Source organism: Lithobates pipiens, unplaced genomic scaffold, assembly GCF_037356315.1.
Source record: "Lithobates pipiens isolate NorthernLeopardFrog02 unplaced genomic scaffold, aLitPip1_a1.2 Scaffold_27, whole genome shotgun sequence".
In the NCBI taxonomy this organism is placed as follows: Eukaryota; Metazoa; Chordata; class Amphibia; order Anura; family Ranidae; genus Lithobates; species Lithobates pipiens.
The window spans coordinates 192,257,856-192,285,220 of NW_027507788.1; the positions used below are offsets into that span (position 1 = coordinate 192,257,856).

General features: G+C 42.9%; 1 protein-coding gene across 4 annotated transcripts in view; it reads left to right on the top strand.

The window, feature by feature from the left end:
• KLHL17 (kelch like family member 17) overlaps window positions 1-27,365 on the top strand; it is a 135,997-nt gene that overhangs the window by 74,948 nt on the left and 33,684 nt on the right. For all 4 annotated transcript variants that reach the window (XM_077458082.1, XM_077458083.1, XM_077458084.1 and 1 more), the window contains 3 exons: window positions 4,047-4,268; window positions 12,846-12,962; window positions 21,971-22,184. In XM_077458082.1, coding sequence (XP_077314208.1) covers window positions 4,047-4,268; window positions 12,846-12,962; window positions 21,971-22,184 — 553 coding nt within the window. The remainder of the gene's footprint in view (window positions 1-4,046; window positions 4,269-12,845; window positions 12,963-21,970; window positions 22,185-27,365) is intronic.

The following is a 27,365-nucleotide window of genomic DNA, read 5'->3' on the forward strand; positions in this document are numbered from 1 at the left end:
CAGATTCTTTGGTAGATAAAACAGTTTATATACAGTACTATGCAAAGGTTTTAGGCAGGTGTGAAGAAATGCTGTAAAGTAGCAATGCTTTCAAAAATATATATTTTAACAGTTTTTTTTGTTTTTTTTATCAATTTACAAAATGCAAGGTGAGTGAACAGAAGAAAAATCTTAAATCAATATTTGGTGTGAATACTCTTTTTAGCTTTAAACCAGCATTAATTATTACACTTGCACATTTTGTACACTTGCACAAAGTCAGGGATTTTATAGGATTAGAGTCGGGTGTATGATGGGTCCATTATACCAAGCAGGTACTAAAGATTAGACATGTGCACCCTGAAATATTTTGTTTCGGAATTTCATTTTCGTCCGAAAAAATACATTTATTTAGTTACTCCCGAAATTCGTTTTTATTTATTTTGTTTTTCGTTAAATTGCATTAGTCTGAAAATCTAAATGAATTAAGGTTGAATCTTTCATTGAAGGCTTATGGTGTCTGTCGAATGTTTAAAGAATATTCGACGGAGCAGCTAAACTCACTGAATATTTTGACTACAAGCTATAGTAGGATTCTAACGTTGTACGTCTTCTATGTTTTTTTTTTTGTTTTGTTTTTTTAAGGCTATTTGCACACAGGTCATGTTGGCATTAAGAAAAAAAAATGCGTGGGGGTCCCCGAAATTCCATACCAGGCCCTTCGAGTCTGGTATGGATATTAAGGGGAACCCTGCTCCAAAAAATATTTATATTATAGAAGGCAGCTATGAAAATGAGAAAAAATTCCAGTTAAAAGTGGCAAAATTGGTCAAAATATTTCAGGGTGCACATGTCTAATCTTTAGTACCTGCTTGGTATAATGGACCCATCATACACCTGACTCTAATCCTATAAAATCCCTGACTTTGTGCAAGTGTACAAAATGTGCAAGTGTAAGAAGTAATGCTGGTTTAAAGCTAAAGAGTATTCACACCAAATATTGATTTAAGATTTTTCTTCTGTTCACTCACCTTGCATTTTGTAAATTAATAAAAAAAACAAAAAAAAAAAAAAAACTGTTAAAATATATATTTTTGAAAGCATTGCTACTTTACAGCATTTCTTCACACCTGCCTAAAACCTTTGCATAGTACTGTATATAAACTGTTTTATCTATCAAAGAATCTGTATTTCTGTCAATCTATTTGCACAACTCTAGGTAACAATCTGCTTATTGGATAGTGAAAAAGTCTAGACTGATAAGCTCAGAAGACTGTTCTCTCCTCCTCATGCCCACATCTGAGTGGCTTCAATGCTTCCCTTAGTTCTACTATTCAGAAGAAGTCAGGAGGCTGACATCAAGTAAAATTCATCAAGTGGCACCCCAGGAGCATGGGGGGGGGGGGGGACTCTGGTTTCCAGAGACCACATTCCGCAGAAAAAATGGGGGGGGGGGGATTACTGATATAAGGGGTAAACCTTTATATCAGTGCCCCCTTATATTATTGTATTCACTCCCCCTTCCCAGACTTGCCTGACGGCGCTGTCACTGACCTCCTCTCAAGTGCATTGTGCAGGGCTCAGTTAGACGGCTTCGGGTTGGTGGCTCTGGTTTTATCCTATAGTCTGCTCTCCACAGTCCACACACATCTGACTTCTCCCATGACCCCCATTCTGGCAGCACTCCCACTCTTAACTCCTCTCCAGACTCCCCCTCAGAGACTGCAGACAAGATATAAGACAACAGATGGTCAGAGGTTGCGGACTCGATGCATGTGATGTTTAGAGACTGAGGACAGAATACAAGAGATGGCTAGAGACTGAGGACAGAATACAAGAGATGGTTAGAGACTGAGGACAGGCCACACGAGATGGCCAGAGACTGAGGACAGGCCACACGAGATGGCCAGAGACTGAGGACAGGCCACACGAGATGGCCAGAGACTGCAGACATAGTACAAGAGATCAATGCAGCCTCATCAGTGCCCATAAAATGCAGCCTTGCCATGCCCATCATTGCATCCTCCCTGTGCCCAGCAATGCAGCCCCACTGTTCCAAACCAATTGCAGCTTCGCTGTGCCCAACAATGCAGCCCCACTGTGCCAAACCAATTGCAGCTTCACTGTGCCCATGAATGCAGACTCACTGTGTCTACCAATTGCAGCTTCTCTGTGCCCATCAATGCAGCCTCACTGTGCCCACCAATGCAGCTTCACTTCATTGCAGCCTCTCTGTGCCCACCAATGCAGCCTCTGTGCCCACCAGTCGCAGCCTCTGTGCCCACTCAGTGCAACCTCATGGTCTCACCATTTTCTGGATAACACGGCGGTCCCTCCCTCTGTCCTTCAACGCTCGTATATCACAGAGCTGGGTCTGTGTGCAAGGTTCCCCCCCCCCCCCCCCCCCCCCAGACTGGCTTGTGTGATATGCGGAACACTGATTCAATCTACTATCACACGAGCCAGTCTGAGGGGGCGGGTCTTTTCACACAGACCCAGCTCCATGAGATAGGAGCAATGGTGGACAGAGGGAGGAAAGCGCTGCAGTTGCCGCTCAAAGCTGCCCCAAGGCAGGCAGCCTACCAACAATTTTCCCGATATCCCTTTAGGCCAGTCCGCCCCTGGTTTGACCCACAGAGCCCTGATCTCAACATCACTGAATCTGTCTGGGATTACTCAAAGGGACAGATGTATCTGAGGCAGCTTACATACACAAAAGATCTGTGGTTAGTTCTCCAAGATGTTTGGAACAACTAGGGCTGCAACTAACGATTATGTTCATAATCGATTAGTTGGCCAATTATTGTTTCGATTAATCGGTTAATAACCATAAAATAAAATAAAAAATGTGGTGTATAATTTCGTTAAATATGCAAAGTTAAAAAAAAGGCAATTTATTCTTAAATATCTCTCTGCCGTGGTAAATATAAATAACCAACTATATGGTTAGAGCAAAATCTCTAATCCACTCAAAGTAACAGACAGAAGTGATATACTGTATATACTATTAGAGGGGTTATATATACTGTATATACTATTAGTTTACTAATATACTATTGTTTAAAAAACAAACAATTTCTTCCTTCAAAAAAATGTCATTTTAAGAACGTTCGTTCGATTTTCTAATAGTGGGGTCATTTGCTGCATTCCATGCTTTTCTGCAGCTTCTCCATTGAAGTATATTGAACCAAAAAAGCACCGTTTGTGTGCCTGGCCCTTTCCAAATATGCAGCGGCTGAAAAAAGCACAGATGTGAACGTGTCCCATAGGAAACCATGTAAATGAACTGTAGTGCGTTTCTTCAAAAAGCACCAAAAAACACATTAGGTGTGAACCAGGTCTATGACGTTCATTAACATAATGGGGTTAAAAAAAAAAGCCATTTATAGTACAAAAAAGCAGATAATCACTACTGTAAGGGGTTCTTTTTTTTTTTTTTTTTTTTTTACTGTGGAACTGTGAAAGTAATAATATTTACAGTAGCAATTATTAGATTTTTTATTTTTTTGTACTATAAAGGGCTCATTTTAGTTTTTTAGTTTTTTAACCTCATGTTACTGGCCGATTAATCGATTATGAAAATAGTAATTGATTAATTTCATAATTAGTTGTTTCAGCCCTAGGAACAGCCTACCTGCTGAGTTCCTTCAAAAACTGTATGCAAGTGTACCTATAAAAACTAAAGCTGTTTTGTAGACAAAGGGGGTGGTCACACCAAATATTGATGAGAATAAATGAACACTTCTGAAAGCATTCTTTACAGCATTTAATTTTTATTTTTTTGACACCTGCCTAAAACATTTGCACAGTAGTGTATATCTCGGCTATGGATTAGCTACTTGTTAGAATGCGGTTATAACCCTTTGCAGGTTCATTTGCAGAAAAATAAGTGCACATTTTTTATTGCTACAAATATGGGTGCATCTTCATTTTCTAAAAGGTGGGGTTCACCTTTAAACTCTGACATGTACTGGATGTTAGTTCACAGTTGCTACTGTTTGCATGCATACATTCATCTCATGCTTAAAAAAAAATATTGAAATATGTCTATTTTCTCTGTATTCCAGACTCTCCTCCCTGCTGCTAGTCTCTTGCAGCTAAATGGAGTGAGGGATGCCTGCTGCAAGTTCCTGCTCAGCCAGTTGGACCCTTCGAACTGTCTTGGAATTCGTGGCTTTGCAGACACACACTCCTGCAGTGACCTGCTGAAGTCTGCACACAAGTATGTTCTACAGCACTTTGTGGAAGTGTCAAAGACTGAAGAGTTCATGCTACTGCCTCTAAAACAGGTAATTCTCATCTAATAAAGCTTTTCTATTTTTGTCACATAACCTTGTTTTCCCTCTTCTTTTTTTTTTTTTTTTTTTTATAGAAAAATGCTAGTTTAGTAGTTTTTTTTTTTTCACATACGAAGATGTTTTAAATCCTATTCAACTGTCTACGCTGACATTCTACCTTCATCCCCATAAATGCTGACTTGTTTGGTTAGCATCCTTGTGGAAGACCAGTGAGGGTCCTAGTAGTCAGTCACACACCCTGGTTCTTTTGGACTAAAGTTCACAGCTTTACACAAACCTTGCCTTTCTAGTGGCCGTTTCCACAGGAGGTGGGGAAGTACTTCCAGTAACGCCCTACCCTCCTGATTGTTGGTGCTTCCTTGAATTTCCTGTGAATTCTGTTCTACTGTGGACATAGCCGCGTTAACTATTTCCTCTCCACTATGGTCACATGCTATACTTGTCCAGGATCCGATAGGTTAAAAATAAGTTAGTTAAGTCTTTTTTTTGTTAGCGAGGGTTGGAATACCTTGTATACAGTATTTTGTGAATTGTGGAGAGCGCTTTACACATAAGCCTCTGTGGCTCAATTGGTATAGGGCATATATATAAACTGGTTCACCTGCCAGAAAAAAATGCATCATTTTATTCTTACATTTTCCTAATGTAGGGTCCATGACCTCACATTTTCCACTGCTGTTAAAGCTCTATACCCTGGTCAAGGGCCATTCAAGCCTGTGATTTGAAAAATTAATAGTAGAAAAACACAGATTTAAAGTGGGGTACCCCCTAAAAAAAAAAAAAATTAAAAGTCAGCAGCTACAAATACTGCAGCTGCTGGCTTTTAATAATCGGACACTTACCTGCCCCAGGGTCCAGCGATGCGGGGGAACAAAGCCCCCCCCTCGCTCCCCGCTCCGCTCGCCGTACAGTCACCTGGGACACATGACAGGTCCCAGGTGAATGTGCGGCGCGAGGGGAAGTGATGTCACCAGCCCGGGCAATGAAGAAGGCAGATTACGAGGGACCCCCTAGCAACCGGTATTTAGAGGTGAGTAAAAAATTTGTTTTTTGCCAATTATTTTTTTTTGATTTTTTTTTTTACGAATTTTAAGTAGTTTTAATTTTTTGGTGGCAACACCACTTTAAGTCTTCTCTGTACTCCTTTATATAAGTAAATTACAATTATGAATTTGACAGAACTGTGACATTCAGTAGAGCCAGATTAGGTTATAGTGCTATAGTGCCATTCATTATATATATATATATATATATATATATATATATATATATATATATATATATTATAAAAAAAAAATTCTATCGCTATATATATATATATATATATATATATATATATATATATATTTTTCTATATATATAATATATATATACACACTACAAGCAAAAAGATCACAGGTGAGTACACCCCTCACATTTTTTTGTAAATATTTTCTTATACCTTTTCATGTGACAACACTGAAGAAATGACACTTGTCTACAATGTAAAGTAGTGAGTGTACAGCTTGTATAACAGTGTAAATTTGCTGTCCCATCAAAATAACAACACACAGCCATTAATGTCTAAACCGCTGGCAACAAAAGTGAGTACACCCCTAAGTGAAAATGTCCAAATTGGGCCCAAAGTGTCAATATTTTGTGTGGCCACTGTTTTTTTCCAGCACTGCCTTAACCCTCTTGGGCATGGAGTTCACCAGAGCTTCACAGGTTGGCACTGGAGTCCTCTTCCACTCCTCCATGACGACATCATGGAGCTGGTGGATGTTGGAGACCTTGCACTCCTCCGCCTTTTTATTTGAAGATGCCCCACAGATGCTCATTATAGTTTAGGTCTGGAGACATGCTTCGTCAGTCCATCACCTTTACCCTCCGCTTCTTTAGCAAGGCAGTGGTCGTCTTGGAGGTGTGTTTGGGTCGTTATTATGTTGGAATACTGCCCTGCGACCCAGTCTCCAAAGGAGAGGATCATGCTCTGCTTCAGTATGTCACAGTACATGTTGGCAATCATGGTTCCCTCAATGAACTGTAGCTCCCCAGTGCTGGCAGCACTCATGCAGCCCCAGACTATGACATTCACACCACCATGCTTGACTGTAGGCAAGACACACTTGTCTTTGTTCTCCTCACTTGGTTGCCGCCACACACGCTTGACACCATCTGAACCAAATATCGTGGTCTCATCAGACCACAGGACATTATTCCTGTAATCCATGACCTTAGTCTGCTTGTCTTCAGCAAACTCAAGACCAATTTGATGCAGTGTGCAGCGTATGGTCTGAGCACTGACAGACTGACCCCCCCCCCCCCCCACCCCTGCAACTTCTGAAGCAATGCTGGCAGCACTCATACGTCTATTTCCCAAAGACAACCTTTGGATATGAAGCTGAGCACATTCACTTATTTGGTGGACCGTGGCAAGGCAAGTTTAACCGCTGTATGGTCTTGGCCACCACATTGCAGCTCAGTTTCAGGGTCTAAATCAGGATTGTTTGCTTTCCTGGCAAAAAATATACCACCAGTCGCCACTGGTGTAGAGGCGCCGGGGGCAGATGCAGCATAGGACCGATGCTGCATCCACCTAGGTAAGTATGATTAAAAAGTGAAAAAAAAAACATACTTCTTTTAAACGTCTCAGGCCCTCCCCTATTATTTGATCTTGCCAGTTGTAAGGGTAGGGTAAAGAGGCAGCAGATGAGCACAGATAATGTATATAGACTGCCTGTTACTGGAAGCCAGGACCCAGAATTTTTTTTGGAATCTTAAAAGATTAATGGCCTTCTACTAATCCATCAATTTGCAGCTAAATATAAAAACTCGGTTAGTACTTTCGGTAATAAGTGAAACTACAAAATTTTAATGCAGGTATTTGTCATAGAAGAGTTTATCTCCCGTCCCACCACTTCTCATCATTCTCTCGTTTTTGTGATCCCCGGAGAGTTTTCAGTCACACCGCTATTTTCCAGCAAGTCTTCCCACATTGTGCTCCTCTTTCTGAAGCCCCCTTACAAATACACACGCAGAGCTCAGCCTAGCCTCCCCTGCGTATTCACTACGTCTCCTAGCAACAGCCTACGGTATGAAAAGCAGGGAACTCCTATGCAGGAAGCTGCCAGCGCACCAGCAGCAAGGGTCCCCCGCTGCTAGGGTCTGAATGGATTGGATTGATTCCCACTGTTTCCTCCACACATACTTAGTGATTATTTGTGCTATTTTCTCCAGCCTGGAGTCACTGGCTGGCAGCGGATCAGTCAAGCTGTTTGTCACATTACTGTATATTTCCTGTTTTCAGCTGTCATTTTGTCATCCAAGAATTTTTTTTTTTATTACTGGTTTAACTGTGAAATGCCAGTCATCCTCTTAGTAAGTCAGACCTCATATTTTGGTGGTGTTTTTTTTTTTTTGTTGTTACACAGGATTTATATAACGCCAACATTTTTTTTTTTGTATAGTGCTTTACAACATGAGGGCAAAGAGGGCCCTGCTCATTAGAGCTTACAATCTGAAAGGGGGGGTCACACTTCCAACAGACCCTACATGTATAGGATCCAAAATATCATACTGTACTTAGAGGAAGTAAACCCTGATGGGTTTACTTCCTCTTTCATTCCCTGCAAAGGTAAAGCATAATGGACTACTATGCATCGCATAGTAGTCCATTATGTGTCACTGACCTGACACAGGAGCCAGCGAAGTCACCGCTGTCCCCTGTAGTCCGGAGCCTCCATCTTCTCGGTGGGTCTCGCTGCTCCGCCGCTGTCATTCGGCGAAGCCGCGATGACGTCACTCCCACGCATGCGCACGGGAGCCGCCACTCGCGGCATATTGTCGTTGACTGCGGCGCGCTCAGTGCACCTGCGCGCCGCTGTCTACGGCACATGCGCCATAGACAGCGGTGCCTGTCTTTCGGCAAATATCTCCTAAACAGTGTAGGTTTAGGAGATATTTCTTGGACCTACAGGTAGGCCTTAATCTAGGCTTACCTGTAGGTCAAAGTGTGTTGTAAGGGTTTACAACCACTTTAAAGAGACTCTGTCACCTTGCCCATCCAGTCACCCCTAGGGTTGCCAGCTCATCCCTTTAAAACTGAACACATAATTGCATAGGTTGTATGGCTGATTAAGGTGGTATTTAAACTCATTTGGTGACTTATCTGCATCAAATTGGCCTCAGAACCCGTGTACTTCATATGTGTTCAGGTTTAAAGTGATGAAGTGACAACCCTAGTCAGCCCCCTGCTAAGTTATAAAAGCCTTCACCGCACTCTTCCCCCACTGCTCCTTCTGTCACAGCCGCCTACTGATTCCAGGTGAGGGGGCGCACACGACCTATGACCTGCCATGAGGCAGTGCTTCAACCTCGGGCTAATGACTAGATATTAACCCTGTCACACGATGGCAGCAGCAAAGTAATCACTCTGGAATTTACAAAGTGCCAGTTCACACTACTTGCCTGGTATAATGCCACATTTACCTGTGCAGGAAGTGTTTAGTTCTGGCTGGTGATGCCATGAGCTTTTAAAGCGCAGATCACTTCTTACTTTTTTTCTTTTTACCAACTCTGAGCTGCGATGTGTAGACATGCAGGCAGAAAAGTTGCTGTAGATGAGCTACGGTGCAGAACAGAAAACTGGAGATATGTTGCAGATTTCCACACCAGACTGCAATTCAACCAAACGTTGTGTTTAAGTGTGAGTTCTTTGAAAGATTGGCGGTTTTCTACGGGATCAAAATGCTGAACTCTGTAAGTGTGAACAAGGTCCAAGACCTCATATACAGTAGTGGTTGGGGGGGGGGGGGCGGTAAAACCCCATGACTGACCTGCAGTTATACCGCACACCCTTTAGCTATAAAGGCAGCCAAGGAGTGAGTGTTTATGCTGTGGCTGCAATACTATACGTTGTGGCGTGGCAAAAATTATTCTCAATGTCGCACTCAGTGGTCAGTACCACCCGCTGGACGTGGCCCATTTAAACTGAATAACTGTGTGGAATGCACATGTTTGTGACGCACTCTAAGCCCTTGTACACACGGTCGGACGTTCCGACAACAAAATCCGTCTGATTTTGTCCGACGGATTTTGTCCAAACTTGTGTTGCATACACGCGGTCGGCCAAAGTTGTCGGAAAATCCGATCGTACATAATGTGACGAAGTTATTTCGTTACGACAGGACTACGTTCAGGCTAGTAGCCAATAGCTTTGATCTAGGAATTTGATCTGAGCATGCGTGGCACTTTGTCCAATCAGAATTCTCTACACACAATCGGACAACGTCCGATCGGATCATGTTGTCGGAAAGTTTTATAGCCCAGCTCTAAAACTTTGTCCGTCGGATATTCCGACGGAAACAGTCCAATGGAGACCACACACAGTCGGATTATCCGACAACACGGTCCGATCGGACATTCTCCGTCGGAATGTCTGACCGTGTGTACAAGGGCTAAGGGGTTAAAGTAGGCAGAATTGAAAAAAAAAAAACCCACATTAAACACAAAATAAAAAGTGTAATCCACACGATATTTAATGTGCATTTTTGTTTGTAATGCACGTTCATGCGTTCTTCCAAGTGCTGCATATACACAGTGCTCGCACCTCTCTTTTTCGCAACTCCCCCCAAAACGCTCCCTTTTTCTGTAAAGCTCCAACCCCAATGAGCACCGAACTATAACTGGTGATTCTTAAAGGTGAGGGACAGGGAAGTAATTTTTGGCTAGTTCTGCATGCCACTGAACCAGATTCAGCCAACCATGGGCTTCTCGGCTGACATCACAAAAGCCGCTCCAGGCTCAGCAGGAATCCCAACAATATTGTTAGGATCTTCCCAGATGCTTGACCAACAGCTGGCTCAGACTCTTGATGTGCTACTGAGAGCCTGAGCCAGCCGCTCCCACCCACTTCACAGGCTGAAGGGGCTGAGCACATAGAAGTTACTTAGTCACCAGCTCTGTGCTGTAAACTGAGAACCGAGCATTCAAAGGCTGCTTAGAGCTTCGAGGACAGCAGGGAACAGATGCTGCATTCGCCTAGGTGAGTATGATTATTTGTTTTTGAAAGCCTACACTGTTTTAATTCGTTACCCCAGTGCTTTCCTTTCTGCATTATACTTCACCTAAATCTGTGCCTGTAGGGTAGCAATTCAGTGCAATACTTCAGTATGGTTCAGTCTGTGTGCGTCTATTTTCTGTTCCTGGTATTTTTTTAAGTGCAATTAGTCATGGCAATAGCAGTCTATAGGTCCGCTGTTTGCAACAACTAGTTTTATTCTGTAACTTGCAGAGATGGTAAGCAGAAAGTTAGCACAGTCCAGAAGTATTGCACTAATGGAACCGCTGTGTACTGCGTTTTAGAACAGCTGTATCCTAGTGGAGAGCATGGTGGTAAGGTCATTAAAATGTTACAATTATCTCCTGCTGTGCTTTTCAGAGATTTCCTGGAGCTTTTTTTAAAGGAATAACTTAAAGTGGAATTTCAGTTTATATCTAAGCCTAAAACAGCTCCCACCCCTCTTCTAACTCCTATATGAACTACCCTCTAGATCAGGTATCTGCAATTAGCGGACCTCCAGCTGTTGCAAAACTACAATCCCCATCATGCCTCTGCCTCTGAGTGTCATGCTTGTGGCTGTCAGTCTTGCTATGCCTCATGGGACTTGTAGTTCTGCAATAGCTGGAGGTCCGTTAATTGCATATCCCTGCTCTAGAAGGAAGATGCTAATACTTGCTTATCCTTTCTGGGTGCTCTGTTCTGGTCACGTGAACCCCACCTACTCCCAGCAGCAAGCCTCAGGGGAGAGCAGAGATTGCTGACAATGGATGAAAGGCCTGTATGGTGACATCACCCACATAAGCTTACTATGGGGCATCAATTGTTGGCTGTTCCTCCTCTCCCCTGAAGCCGCCGCTGAGATCCGATCATGTGACTAGACCACCCTATGAATATATTCATCTTTCTTCAGACTTTGATAAAGACTGGAATTCCATTTTCAAAGTCAAAATATTAGTGTTAATAAGCAGATGATTTTTTTTGCATGGGAATAAAGCAGTTGGCTTTCATCAAGTTAGGGGTCTCCACATTTTTCAGTACAAGGGCCACATCTTATATTTTACAAATTGTCATGGACCAAAAAAAAACTATATAACAATTTCCAAAGTTGAACCCATCAAACCCCCCCTTACCTCTAGATCCCTATGTGAGGCCCTCTTACACGAGTCCCCACCAACGTACTCCTTACCTGAGAGTCACCATCAGAGTCATCCTTTACATGAGAGTCCTTGTCAGAGTCTCCCCTTACAGCCATGTTTGTCCCTGTCAGAGTCCACCCTGTAGCAGCAAATAGGGGTAGAGCAGGTCTAACCAGAGGAAATGTCTGCCTGTGAACGCTGGGGTAAACACATGATTGGCTATTAGGAAGTCATCGGTCCTAGCAACCAATGACCGTACAATGATTGCGCAGCCAGAACGACCTCAATGGGAGACTTGGAGGGGTTTGGATGTTGAAGAGAAACATAAACCATAGGCTGACCTGGTGACCTGTGTGAGAGGCCACTGATCCTAGCTGTGAATGTTTGATCCACCTACCACAATTTTGTTTTAAGCATTTTCAATTTAAATTATTTACTTTACCATTTTTTGTTTTTGTTTTGTTTTTCCATAGGACACATTTGATGTCTGAAGATTCTTTATTCTTTACTTGCATATGTCTTATAACAACTGAGTGTTTCTGTTAAATTTTTGCAAAGAATAAGAATAAAAGTTTTTTTTTTTTTTTTAAATCTATGGGTAAAATTTAGCATCTTTTTGTTTTTCTTTTTGGGCCACTTTCACACATGCGGACATTATGTCCGTATTTCATCCACCCGTTTGCGGATGAAATACAGACATACATGCATTCCTATGGGATAGCGGGTGTCTGCAGATGAACATCCGCAGACACCCGATATCGTCCACCTCCGCAATTGTCCGATTCTGCAGATGGAGGAAAATCCTATTTTTCTATCCGTCTGCAGAGCGGATCGGATGAACACGGACAGACAGTCCGTGCTCATCCGATCCCCATAGAGGAGAGCGGAGAGCTGACAGGGCGGTCCCGGCACAGTGTGCTGGGAACGCCCTGTTATCCGCCGGCTCAGCGGGGACAACGGAGCAATCCCTGCCGAGCAAGCGGATCATCACGGGGCGGATCATTACTGATCTGTCCCGTGTGAAAGGGGCCTTATTCGTGTTTTTTTTTTTTTTATGGCTCAGCCTCAAAGATCAGTTCTAGGCAACCTTCAATTCCAGTCCGTAAACTAAAAATAATATCAAACAATCACTGCAACAGTTCGTAAAGTCAGAAAAATCGCTACAGGTATTATAATCTTTGTTCTTTGTAATCCAGTAGAGCCACAGCATACACAGATCTTCAAGCGCTCAGTGGGAAATATAAGACTGGAATTGTAGGACTGTAGAAAATTGTCCATATAGTACATTTATCTATATGTTGTGTCGTCTTACATTTAGATCTCATGTATAAATGTGTGTAAGTAACCTGCTCTGCTTTTCATACATGCTCTTGTGTCCATATCCTACAGGTGCTGGACTTAATTTCAAGTGACAGTCTGAATGTTCCTTCAGAGGAAGAGGTGTACAGAGCTGTCCTAAACTGGGTCAAACATGATGTGGATGGAAGAAGACAGCACGTTCCTCGGGTGAGGAGAGCATACAGTATATGCGAGCAATTGCATTATGTAAATATGAAACGGGAAACATTTATGTTAAGGTCCGGGCAAGCAGTTAACCTATAAAGTATGTATGGGAAACACTGTACCTGAAAAAGACTTGTAATTCTGTGCAGTCAGTTTTGTGATCTAAACACCTCTGCCAGACCGCACCGCCAGGTCTTCAGCTTCCACTGCAGCACAGTTAATACTAGTTAAAAACAACCTCTCAGCCTACTGACTGGATAATGAGGGGCAGGAGCTGAGTCATAGGTCACCCTTTGCCTTTCTCTGCTCTCTCCTCCTGCCTGCCTGTCCTCTGTCAGCACATGCGCATTGCAGTGGAGCCTGATGGGCTGCTTCAGCTGGTCTTCTCTCATTTACACTAGATACAAACAAACCCAAGGATAAACCGAGGTAAGTAAAGCTTGTTTTTTTCCACCAGCCCACAGACAACCAATTAACCTGTCTAACAATATGCGTTAAAAACAGGGGTTTAGTCTGCACACATATGCAAATGCATGCGTAAGCCACAGAGCCCCGCCAAGGCACCCCGATATCTGTGGTACCTAACACTAACTTATAAGTGTTCCCACAATGGAGGCACATGCATTCTGATGGATAGGTGAGAGCAGGTGACACTTAGGCCGCGTACACACGGGCGGACTGTATGGCCTACTTAGTCCGTCATACAATCCGACGGACAGTCCGTCATACTTTCGAATGAACGGACTTGACCACACACGGATGCACAAACAGTCCATCGAAAGCTTGCGCGATGACGTGTACAGCACGTACGACGGGACTAGAAATAGGAAGTCCAATACACAGCAAAGCACCCTTCCGCCGTGTAAATCCTTTCTGAGCATGCGCCATTCTTAGTCCGTCGAACTAGCCTACTGACGAGCGGATTGTCCGCTGAAACCAAAGTATGACGGACAGAATTACGGAAAATCCAAAATACTTAGTACGCCAGACTGCACGCTGAAAAAGTCCGCTGAAGCCCACACACGAGCGGACTGTCCGCTGAAATGTGTTTCGATGGACTAAGTAGGCCATACAGTCCGCTCGTGTGTACGCGGCCTAACAGTATTTAAAAATATATGTAACTTAATGTGTAGTAAATGGATACAGCAACTGCACTGTTTATAATTTTATTTTATCCACAAAAACATAGGAGAAAATTTAGCAGTTTAATGCCCCATACACGCGATCGGACTTTCCGTCAAAACCGCTGATTTTTGTTCAAAGGATGTTGTCTCCAACTTGTCCTTCATAAACACAGTCACACAAATGTTGGCCAACAATTAGGAAAGTAGTGACGTACATGGCGTACGTGATGTCTCTATTACGAACGCTAGTTTTACAAGACCGAGCGCTTCCGGCTCATACTTGATTCCGAGCATGCGTGAACTTTTGTGCAACGGACTTGTGTACACATGATCGGAATGTTTGAGAACCTGCTAGCCAACATTTGTTGGCGGAAAGTCCGACAACAAATGTTCGATGGAGCGATTTTCAGCCAACGAGCTCACATCCAACATTTGTTGTCAGAAAATCCTATCGTGTGCACGGGGCATAAGTCTTGTGACAGCCCACATGAACAATAGCATCATGTTTTTATCTCTTTTCATTACCTGACCAGTTTTTTTTACAGCAGTTTTGATCATGCTGGGTTTTTCTACTTACAATGAAGGTACTAGATATTTGTTTTTTAATCCATTTTATTCAGTTAGTCATTTTTATGTGTGTGCATTAACATTCAAAAAGCTAATTAAAAGAGGATTGATAAGGATCAAGACTGTGAAATTAAAGCCAAAAATAAAGTCTGTATAAGACCTGATCGATTGTAAAGGTTATGAAATGGTTGTATGATGCCCATCGTTCTTAGCTGATAATGCAGATATAATTCAACATTTTTGGAGAGTTTATATGATACACAATAAAGTACATTATTCTGTACCAGTGATACTAAAGGCACTTTATTTTTTTTAATGAAGTAATATTTATTGAGCTTTTAATATTTTAGTTGTACAAGAAAATACCAGTCATATACATTCCATTCCTAACTAAACCTAGTTATACGCATCAGATAACAATGTGATTTATCATTAAAGCTCAGGTTATTACAAGCATTGTGTGACTAGGGACATAACACATAAACCAAAATTCAGAAGGACCCATTTTTTTTTGTTAAGCCAGTTTTCCCCATCTAGGGCATTGTTGACAACATTTCTCCATCACTTTTTATAAAAAAAAAAAAAAAAAAGATATACTACTTACCTGCTCTACTCTTTTTTTGATGCATCTGACATAAAACCGCTAAACCAACACACCCCCGTTCAAATCGAACCCCATCAGGAATCACTGCATTGCCTTTCTCAAAACTCCAGTCTTACAATCAAACCGGTAGACAAAGATGGTGAATTGTATTACGAGATAAAACAGACTACCTCCAGGAATCCACCATGCATCTATTTCCTGATACAAAACTCAAATGTGACCCCCTACTGGATTTTAAAAGAGAGGGCATCTAACGAAGGTATGAACACCATGGAAACAGATTTCCAGCTTTCCTCAAAAGAGGTTTACAAATGACCATATTTTTATCATCGACCTAAAATACATAAGAACCCCACTCATCCCCTAGGACGTCCTATAGTCGTGGTGATGGAAAGTGTCACCATCTATTTCTCTCTATATACATTGACCACTTTCTACAACCTCTTGCCTACATACATATGCAACAGCATTCATCTTCTGCAGATGCTAAACAATTACTCATGGGAATCCACCTACCTATGGCTTTCACTAGATGTAAGCTCTCTTTACACCAGCATAGCATAAGAGGTTGGGTTAAGAGCAGTCACACATTTTTTGGGCGAGGACCCCCTTGTGAATTCATAGAAGGCCAACTTCAAAACCGAGGCCACAGAATACTGCTTGACTCACAACTATGAATTTGACGGTGCATACTACCTGCAGACCCATGGCACTGTGATGGGAGCCAACTTTGCTCCCAGTTACACCAGTCTGACCATGGGCCTCTGTTAACACATCAAGATTTGGCACAGCAACCCATATTATATACTAGCAAAGAAACATAGGCAAAATAGTCTATGGGATGTCTCGCTCACCACAGTAAACCATTTCGTTGAGTACTGTAACAACAATATGGCACTATTTTTCACTTGTGTTTGTGACCCTGACAGGTAGGCATTTCTAGTTTTAGAACTATGCCATGAGAGCAATAACCTCTATGTCCATAACTATACTAAACCAACAGCAGAAAAATCGCATCTTCACTTTCAAAGTTGTCATCATTCCCGTTGGATACAAAACATACCTACAAGCCAATTCTGCTGCCTCAACACAATTGCACGCTCAAACAGAACTATATTACCTATGGCTATTTAATCAAAGAAAAGTTCCTTGATAAGATCACCCTTGAGGAATATGCCCATCTATAGTATCTTGACTGACACCAATTCACAACCCGTTAGATTTACTACTCAATTTCATACTCCATTTAGACAGATGGTTCGTATACTGAAAAAACCCTGGTCTATTCTACTGGAGGATCCACACCTCAAAACCTCTCTGACAGATAGACCTAAAGTCTCATATAGACGAGCCAAAAAACATTAAAATAAAATTGCGCCCAGTAGAATTAAACATACTATCAATCAGAACAGCTGCCCAATTACCTTCTTCATCTTGAAAGGCATGTATCAGTGTTGCAAGTTGAGGTGCCTCACATGTCTGGCATGGATAAAAAGATTCCATCCACAAAGAAACAACCTATGTTCTTCCAGAATTTTGCAACTGCTTGGCAGAGTTTGTCGCAAACTGTCTTACCTGTCCTTGCGGATTATTGTACCTGGGGCACGTTATATGTTGATTGAGATTTGGAGATCAGAGGTTTGTAGGCTCGGACAAACATAGCGCCCCCTGACATTTTAAAGAGTTCTACAACCGATCATTCGATGGTCTTTTTGTATGGATTTCAGAAGACATGCACAATACCCTCCCTGTAGCAGAACGCCTTAAACGTCTGTGCGAAAGAGACATACTGGATTTATTCCTTGAACACCTTTGTCCCTGGTGGACTAAATGAAGAGCTGGAAATGCAAACCGTTGTGTAGCTATAACATATCAAACTTTCTTTAGGTTCACCGTATGTCTGGCTAGTAATTCTGCTGGTTGATCCCCCATATAATGTTCCAAGGAGGGTCCCACCATCCCTCATATAACCTGGTCTCATGCATAGAAATCACCATTCCACCAATTATTTTAAGCAGAACCACCATTATGACATTCATAGTTCGCTTTCCTCCTAGATTTTTTTTTTTGCATTCAAACTCAGGTTAAATAGGAGTCATTAGACACCTGCCATCATGTAAAGTGCCTCTGATTAATCCCAAATAAAGTTCAGCTGTTCTAGTAGGTCTTTCCTGATATTTTCTTAGTGGCATCCTACAGAAAAAGCCATGGTCCGCACAGAGCTTCCAAAACATCAGAGGGATCTCATTGTTAAAAGGTATCAGTCAAGAGAAGGGTACAAAAGAATTTCTAAGGCATTGGATATACCATTGAACATGGTGAAGAGTGTCATCAAGTGGAGAAAATATGGCATAACCGTGACATTACCAAGAACTGGACATCCCTACAAAATTGATGAAAAGACCAGAAGAAAACAGGTCAGAGAGGCTGCCAAGATGCCTAGGGCAACATTAAAGGAGCTGGAGGAATATCTGGCAAGTACTGGCTGTGTGGTACATGTGACAACAATCTCCCGTATTCTTCATATGTCTGGGCTATGGGAGTAGCAAGATGGAAGCCTTTTTATTTTATTTTTTTTACAAAGAAAAATCCAAAGATCCAAGTCCGGCTAAAAACACATGTGAAGTCCTCCAATAGCATGTGGAAAAATGGGTTCTGGTCTGATGAAACCATGGTTGAACTTTTTGGCCATAATTCCAAAAGATATATTTGGTGCAAGAATAACACTGCACATCACCAAAAGAACATCATACCCACTGTGAAGCACAGTGGTGGCAGTATCATGCTTTTGGGGCTGTTTTTCTTCAGCTGGAACAGGGGCCTTAGTCAAGAGTAGAGTAAATTATGAACAGTTCCACAGCTGAGATATCCATCTTTGGAGCCGGCGGTTCTGTTTACGATAATGGTGGTCTCACCAATGGTGGAGATGGGCCATCCACTTTCCCGCCACTTACCGGAGCCGTCGGCAGTGGTGGAGGCGACCGGGACCTGTCTCCGTGGCTGGGTATGGAGACGAGTGAGGCTAAGCTAGCCCCCACCCATCTACATACCATAGCAAGGCCGAAGCGACGTCAGAACCTCACTTCCACCCATACGTCTTAAGGGGCCATTTTTCTGTTGTCCTTTTTACAAATTACGCTTTTTTTTTTTTTTTTTTCACCCCAGATCCCATATTTAAGAGGACCTGTCATGCTTTTTTCTATTACAAGGGATGTTTACATTCCTTCTAATAGGAATAAAAGTGACCCTATTATTATTTTAAATTTTTTTTAACAGTGTAAAAATAAATAAAATAAAACAAGAAAACATTTTTTTTTATTTCTAAAGCGCCCCGTCCCAACGAGCTCGCACGCAGAAGCGAACGCATACGCGAGTAGCGTCCGCATATGAAAACGGTAGTCAAATCACACGTGAGGTATCGCCATGATCATTAGAGTGAGAGCAATAATTCTAGCCCTAGACCTCCTCTCTAACCCAAAACATTCAACCTGTAGAATTTTTTAAACGTTGCCTATGGAGACTTTTAAGGGTAAAAGTTTGACGCCATTCCATGAGCGGGTGGAATTTTGAAGCGTGACATGTTGGGTATCAATTTACTCGGCGTAACATTATCTTTCACAATATAAAACAAATTGGGCTAACTTTACTGTTGTCTTATTTTTTTTTATTAAAAAAAGTGAATTTGTTCCAAAAAAAGTGTGCTGGTAAGACCGTTGCGCAAATACGGTGTGACAAAAAGTATTGCAATGACTGCCATGTTATTCTCTAGGGTGTTAGAAATTTTTTTTATAATGTTTGGGGGTTCTAAGTAATTTTCTCGCAAAAAAAGTGTTTTTAACTTGTAGACACAGAGTCTGAAAAAGAGGCCTGGTCTTTAAGTGGTTAAATCATATCCACAACAGAAACTACCCAAATGACCCTAATAAAAAGTTTACATACCCCAGTTCTTAATACCTTGTATTGCCCCCTTTAACATCAATGACAGCTTGAAGTCTTTTGTGGTATTTGCGGATGAGGCTCTTTATCTTCTCAAGCCGCGTACACACGGGCAGATTGTATGGCCTACTTAGTCCGCCGAAACACATTTCAGCGGACAGTCCGCTCGTGTGTGGGCTTCAGCGGACTTTTCCAGCGTGCAGTCTGGCGGACTAAGTATTTCGGAATTTCCGTAATACTGTCCGTCGTACTCGCATTTCGGCGGACAATCCGCCCGTGTGTGTGCCAGTCCGCCGTACTTTTGAAATGAGCGGACTTTTCCCGCCCGGAGAAAAGTCCGTTCATTTCGAGCGGGTATCCAGGTAGGCGGGGCCCGCGAAGGAGAAGTCGCTGGCCCCGCCGCCTGGTATGGACTTAAAAAAATCGGCGTGGGGGTCCCCCCCAAGTCCACAACAGACCCTTGTCCGAGCACGCTACCCGGCCGGCCAGGAAAGGGGGGGCGAGCGAGCGCCCCCCCCCCCCTCCTGAGCCGTACCAGGCCGCGTGCCCTCAACATGGGGGGGTGCCTTGGGGAAGGGGGGGCCGCGCGGCCCCCCCCCCCCACCCCAAAGCACCTTGTCCCCATGTTGATGAGGACCAGGGCCTCTTCCCGACAACCCTGGCCGTTGGTTGTCAGGGTCTGCGGGCGGGGGGCTTATCGGAATCCGGGAGCCCCCTTTAATAAGGGGGCCCCTGGATACCGGCCCCCCACCCTATGTGAATGAGTATGGGGTACAATGTACCCCTACCCATTCACCTGTAAAATAAAAGTACAAAAAAAAACAGTATGGCGGACTTAGTACGCCGTATTAGTCCGCTCAAAAAGTGGTGTGTGTGGTCAAGTCAGTTCATTCGAAAGTATGACGGACTGTCCGTCGGATTGTATGACGGACTAAGTAGGCCATACAGTCCGCCCGTGTGTACGCAGCTTTAGAAGGTAAAGCTGCCCATTCCTCTTGGCAAAAAGCCTCCAGTTCCTGTAAATTCTTGGGCTGTCTTGCATGAACTGCATGTTTGAGATCTCCCCAGAGTGTCTCAATGATATTGAGGTCAGGAGACAGATGGCCACTCCAGAACCTTCACTTTATTCTGCAGTAGGCAATAACCGGTCGACTTGGCCTTGTGTTTTGGATCATTGTCAATTAGGAATGTCCAAGTAGGTCCCATGCGCAGCTTCCTGGCTGATGAATGCAAATGTTCCTCCAGTATTTTTTGATAACATGTTGCATTCATCTTTCTATCAATTTTGACCAAATTCCCTGTGCCTTTTTTAGCTCACACATCCCCCAAAACATCAGCGATCCACCTTTGTGTTAAACAGTAGGAATGGTGCATCTTTCATCACAGACCTTGTTGACTCCTCTCTAAATGTAGAGTTTATGGTTGTGGCCAAAAATCTCAATTTTGGTCTCATAGCTCCAAATGTCTTTGTGCCAGAAGGTTTGAGGCTTGTCTCTGTGCTGTTTGGCGTATTTTAAGGGCGATACTTTGTGTCATTTGCAGAGTAATTGCTTTCTTCTGGTGACTCGACCATGCAGCCCATCTTTCTTCAAGTGACTCCTTATTCTGCATCTTGTTTTCAGAGAGTCCTGTATTTCATCTTAAGTTATTTGTGTGTTTTTCTTTGCATCCCAAACAATTTTCCTGGCAGTTGTGGCTGAAATCTTAGTTGGTCTACCTGACCGTGGTTTGGTTTCAACAGAACACCCTAATTTTCCAATTCTGATCAGAGTTTAAACACTACTGATTGGCATTCTCAATTCCTTGGATATCTTTATTTCCTTTCCAGTTTAATATGGTTCAACTACCTTCTCCCGCAGATCCTTTGACAATTCTTTTGCTTTCCACATGACCCAGAATCCAGAAACGTCAGTGCAGCACTAGATGAAAGATGCAAGGGTCCGTCAGGAGTCCAGGAACTCATTGACCTTTATTTATATGTAGGCTCGGACAAACATAGCGCCCCCTGACATTTTAAAGAGTTCTATAGCCAATCATTCGATGGTCTTTTTGTATGGATTTCACAAGACATACACAATACTCTCCCTGTAGCAGAACGCCTTAAATGTCTGTGCGAAAGAGACATACTGGATTTATTCCTTGAACACCTTTGCCCCTGGTGGACTAAATGAAGAGCTGGAAATGCATACCGTTTTGTAGCTATAACATATCAAACTTTCTTTAGGTTCACTGTATGTCTGCCTAGTAATTCTGCTGGTTGATCCCCCATATAATGTTCCAAGGAGGGTCCAATATATATATATATATATATATATATATATATATATATATATATATATACACACATACACACACCCACACACACCAAGCAAAAAGATCACAGGTGAGGTTGGTTACTTTTAATAGTCATTCAAACCCCTTTGTGTAAACTTTTGATCAGGGTCATTTCAGTAGTTTGTGTTGTTGTTATGATTTAAAAAGAGTAAACACAGTTGATTGATAAATGGCTTCAGCCAAACACTAACCATGAGTGAAAAATGTTTGTGTTATCATTCATATTCTCTGGAAAATGGCCAAGAAATCATAAATTCTGCCAGGGTATGTAAACTTATGAGCACAACGGTATATTTGATTTAAGTGAATGAATTATGGCAATTAACACTTTGTTTGGCATCACCTGTAATATAAATGATACACTGCCTTTAGGTAGAAGGTATATCATTTCTCTTGTTTCCGTGAACATGATTATATTTTTTCTTTCTTTTACTTTTTCCTGGTAGCTAATGAAGTGTGTGCGGCTTCCATTGCTGAGCAGGGATTTCCTGATGAGCAGTGTTGACACAGAGCTCCTCGTTCGCCATCACTCAGAATGTAAAGACTTGTTGATTGAGGCCCTAAAGTACCACCTGATGCCAGAACAGCGGGGCGTCCTGAGTAATAGCCGGACACGGCCACGGCGATGCGAAGGAGCCAGCACTGTGCTCTTTGCAGTAGGTAAGGATGATAAAGCAACTTGCTTTTCTTCCATGGAGTTGAGAACATTTTTGCAGATTTATTGTTTTTCCAAATACTACAAGTTCAGTAAAATAACAGGAAACCAATGCTATAGGAAACATTCGAAACAGAGCCACAGCAAAATTGATATACCTTTATACAAGGGGTGTCGAACTTAATTTCATTGTGGGCCGCATCAGCATTGTGGATGCTTTTTAAATGGCCGGTTGTATCTGTAAACTAGATGTTTAGAGCATACCACTCCCCCTTACATCAGATGTCAAGACTCCACCCTTTACATCACAGTGCACCCCCCTTACTCTGTGCTGCTTTCAGGAGGAGCTGGGAAGCATAAAGTGCAAGGCCAGGGGGAGAACCCGAGGAGGGCTGGAGTCAGCTGCTGAATGCTGGGACCAGGAGAGGTGGAGATGAGGGGGTGCTGCAGCTGCATAGAGAGAGGCAGAATCTGCAGGATGAGTTATGTCCTCCTCTGCTATCAATTTCAGAGACTGGGAATGGTGGGGAGACCAAGACTAGCCTCTCTGTAGCTGAATAGAAAAGCTCAAGATCTGGCAGAGGAGTTCTGTCCTCCTCTGTTGACGACTACTGAGACAAGGTGGGGGCAAAAAAGATGGGGTTGCTGCAGGAGAGGTGTGAGGGCCACATGAAATTGACCTGGAGGGCTGGGTGTTTGACACGTGTTGTAGACCATGTAACAGGCGTTTTGAGCTAGAAATCATCTACAGTGAGGGGAAAAAAAGGAAAAAAGTATTTGATCCCCTGTTGTTTTTGTATGTTTGCCCACTGACAAAGTAATGATCAGTCTATAATTTTAATGGTAGGGTTATTTTAACAGTGAGACAGATTAACAATGAAAAAATCCAGAAAAACACAATTCAAAAAAGTTATAAATTGATTCGCATTTTACTGAGTGTAATAAGTATTTCGCTCCTTTGTAAAACATGACTTGGTACTTGATGGCCAAACTCTTGTTGGCAATCGCAGAGGTCAGTTGTTGTTTGTAGTTGGCCACCAGGTTTGCACACATCTCAGGGGGGATTTTGTCCCACTCCTCTTTGCAGATCCTGTCCAAGTCATTAAGGTTTGAGGCTGATGTTTGGTAACTCGAACCTCCAGCTCCCTCCACATATTTTCTATGGGATTAACCAGTTGCCGTCCACCCACCATCAAATAACGGCATGGCGGTACGGCTCTCATTCTGGGATGCCGTCACATGAAGTTGTCCCAGAATGCCCGCTCCCTGTTGCTAGGATACAGTGCAACCCCAGTCTCTGTAGAGAGCCGCGTCCGCAGTTCTTTAACCATGTGATCGGCTGTGTCCAATCACAGCCGTTCACATGTAAACACGGAGATGCAGGTAATCGGCGCTCCTCACCTTGACAGAGTGTGTGGTGATGAGAGCCGATCAGTGGCATCTCCACACAGGGGGGCATCTACGCATGTAATCAGGGCACTGATCAGCTCTGATTACAATATAGCGCCACCAGTGTCACCAATTAGTGCCCATAAGTGCCACCTCATCAATGCACACCAGTTCAGCCTATCGGTGCCCATCAGTGCTGCACATCAGTGAAGGAGAAAAATGACTTAGTTGCAAAATTTACTGACAGAAACTAAGTAAAAAAAAAATTTCTAAATTTTGGGGATTTTTTTTCTTTTTTTTAGTAATAAATAATAAAAAAATTAAATTAAAGCTCTATGTGTGTAAAGAAAATTATAAAAAATTATATTCTAGGTACAGTGTAGCATGACCACGCAATTATCATTCAAAGTGTGACACGGCTGAAAGCTGAAAAATGGCCTGGGCAGGAAGGGGGTGTAACTGCCCCGTAGGCAAGTGGTTAAGGTCTGGAGACTGGCTAGGCCACTCCAGGACCTTTTTTTAATGTGCTTCTTCTTGAGCCACTCCTTAATTGCCTTGGCCTTGTGTTTGGTGTCATTTTCATGCTGGTATACCCATCCACGACCCATTTTTAATGCCCTGGCTGAGGGAAGGAGGTTCTCACCCAAGATTTGGTGGTACATGGCCCCGTCCATTGTCCCTTTTGATGTGATGAAGTTGTCCTTTCCCCTTAGCAGAAAGACACCCCAAAGCGTAATATTTCCACCTCCATGTTTGACAGTGGGGATGGTGTTCTTGGGGTCATAGGCAGTATTCCTCCTCCTCCAAACACAGCAAATTGAGTTGATGCCAAGGAGCTCGATTTTGGTCTCATCTGACCACAACACTTTCACCCAGTTCTCCTCTGAATCATTCGGACCTTGCAGACGCTGCAGGATTTCAGTCCTTTATGACGTAGTGTGTTACCAATTGTTTTCCTGTTGACTATGGTCCCAGCTGCCTTGAGATCATTGACAGGTTCTTTTGTGTAGTTCTAAGCTGATTCCTCTCCATTCTCATGATCATTGAAACTCCATAAGGTGAGATCTTGCATGGAGACCCAAACCAAGAGAGATTGACAATTATTTTGTGTTTCTTCCATTTGCAAATAATCGCACCAACTGTTGTCACCCTCTCACCAAGCTGCTTGGCGATGGCCTTGTAACCCATTCCAGCCTTGTGTAGGTTTACAGTCTTGTCTCGGACATCCTTGGACAGTTATTTGCTCTTGGCCATAGTGGAGAGATTAGAATCTGATTTCTTCTGTAAACAGGTGTCTTTTATACAGATAACAAGCTGAGATTAGGAGCACTGCCTTTAGAGAGTGCTCCTAATCTCAAATAGTTACTTGTATAGAAGACACCTGGGAGCCAGAAATCTTGCTGATTGATAGGGGATCACATACTTATTTCACTGATTAAAATGCAAATCAATTTTATATCTTTTTTGAAATGCGTTTTTCTGAATCTTTTTTGTTGTTGTTCTGTCTCGCACTGTAAAAATAAACCTATTAAAATTATAGAATGATCATTTCTTTGTCAGTGGCCAAATGTACAAAATCAGCAGGGGAACACTTTTCCCTCACTGTAAATGACACTTCTAGCTCAAAAGATGTTACATTGTCTAAAACACATGTGTCAAACACCCGGCCCTCCAGGTTAATTTCATGTGGCCCTCACACCTCTCCTGTAGCAAGCCCATCTTTTCTGCCCCCACCTTGTCTCAGCAGTCATCAACAGAGAGGAGGACAAAACTCCTCTGCCAGATCTTGAGCTTTTCCATGCAGCTACGGAGAGGTGGCGGAAGCACATCTTGTTGATTTGTCATACCTTTTTGGCCAACGCAACCAAAATGCAATGCTCCTTCCCAGTGCTATACATTGTGAAGAACAAATCACCAGCAGGATTTTTAAAGAGGAAGTAAACCCTAATGGGTTTACTTCCTCTGTCTCCCTGTGAAAGTAAAGCATAATGGACTACTATGCATCGCATAGTAGCCCATTATGTGTCACTTGCCTGACACAGGAGCCAGCGATGTCGCTGCTGTCCCCTGTAGTTCAGAGTGTCCATCTTCTTCCCGGTTTCGCTGCTCCGGCCACTCACAGCGCCGGAGCAGTGATGGCGTCACTCCCGCACATGCGCACGGGAGCCGCCGCTAACGGCATATCGCTGTTAGCAGCGGCACACTCAGTGCACCTGCGCACCACTGTCTATGGCGCATGACTGTCTTTTTGTAAATATCTCCTAAACTGTGTAGGTTTAGGGGATATTTCTTGGACCTACAGGTAAGCCTTAATCTAGGCTTGCCTGTAGGTCAAAGTGGTTTGTAAGGGTTTACAACCATTTTAAGGGCTCTTTCACACTCATCAGTTTTTGATATCCTTTTGGTGTTGAGAAAGCGAACAATGGATGGAAAATGTATCCCGTGGTTCATTTTTGGTGCGTTTGAGTCTCCATTCCTAGCTGGGAGTCAGGAATCCAGAAAACGCACCAAAAACGCAATGCAAACACAATAAAAATGCTTTAAAACCGCATATGCCTTTTTACTGCATTTTTTCTTTTTGTTTTGTTTTTCGGCTGGACAGTATGAACGGGCACTAAATGCTGCCCTGCCTGGCTTTCAAATTCTATTTTAGTAAGAGAGAAGAATGCCAAGAGCTAAAAAACTAATAGGTCTACAGCGTCTGACATAAGCCAGACATTATAGCACTTGGTGGTACTACTCCTTTCGACTCAGAACACCGCTCTCCCTAAGACCCCTTTCACACCACACCGCACCTTGTGTCGGCGGTAAAACGCCGCTATTTTTAGCGGCGTTTTACCGCCGGATTTGCGGCGCATTTCGGCCGCTAGCGGGGCGCTTTTACCCCCCCCCCCCCCCCGCTAGCGGCCGTGAAAGGGTTAAAACCGCCGGCAATACGCCGCTATAGCGGCGTTTTGCCGGCGGCATTACAGCGCTGCCCCATTGACTTCAATGGACAGCAGCGGTGGAGGAGCGGTAAACACACCGCTCCTTCACCGCTCCAAAGAAGCTGCTGGCAGGACTTTTTTCTGACGTCCTGCCAGCGCACCGCTGTAGTGTGAAAGCCCTCGGGGCTTTCACACTACACACAATGGTGCAGCTTCTTTAGGGCGTTTTGCAGGCGCTATTTCTAACGCTATAGCGCCTGTAAAACGCCCTGGTGTGAAAGGGGTCTAAGACAAGAAGACATTCATGAACATCAAAATTCACGCTACATGCCCTCATTTTAATACCTTTATGAATGAAGCCAAACAATTTACCTCATTAGTTGCACAAATATTCACCATGCAGTATCAAGATTACATTTGTTTGCCAAAGTAATGGTGGCCATACCTGCTTCGATAAATGAACAATTAATTTTTTCGATTGATCTCTTCACGCAGAAATGAATTAAAAGTAAACAACATATATGATCGATATGCCACACACAGGAAAGTAGATTTTGATCGATAGTTAATATACGATCGTAACTTATGATCCTAAGTTACTGATCGCTGTTTCCGTTGTGTAATCTCATAACCGGAAAGATTGAAATACCATTGTTTTCATGAACAAAGTGTCTCAATGCTGTGGACTGATGCAAACCAATCAATAATGTTGTGCCCTGGCCAATCAAAATTGAGCCTAAATCAAGCGGAATAAATGATTATTTGTTTGCAGATTCAATTGGGGGAGGGTCTTTTCACTGAGGATGTTCAGCAGCATAAATAAGTTAGAAGTTTGCATGGAAACAAAATTAGATTAGAAATTAAAATGTT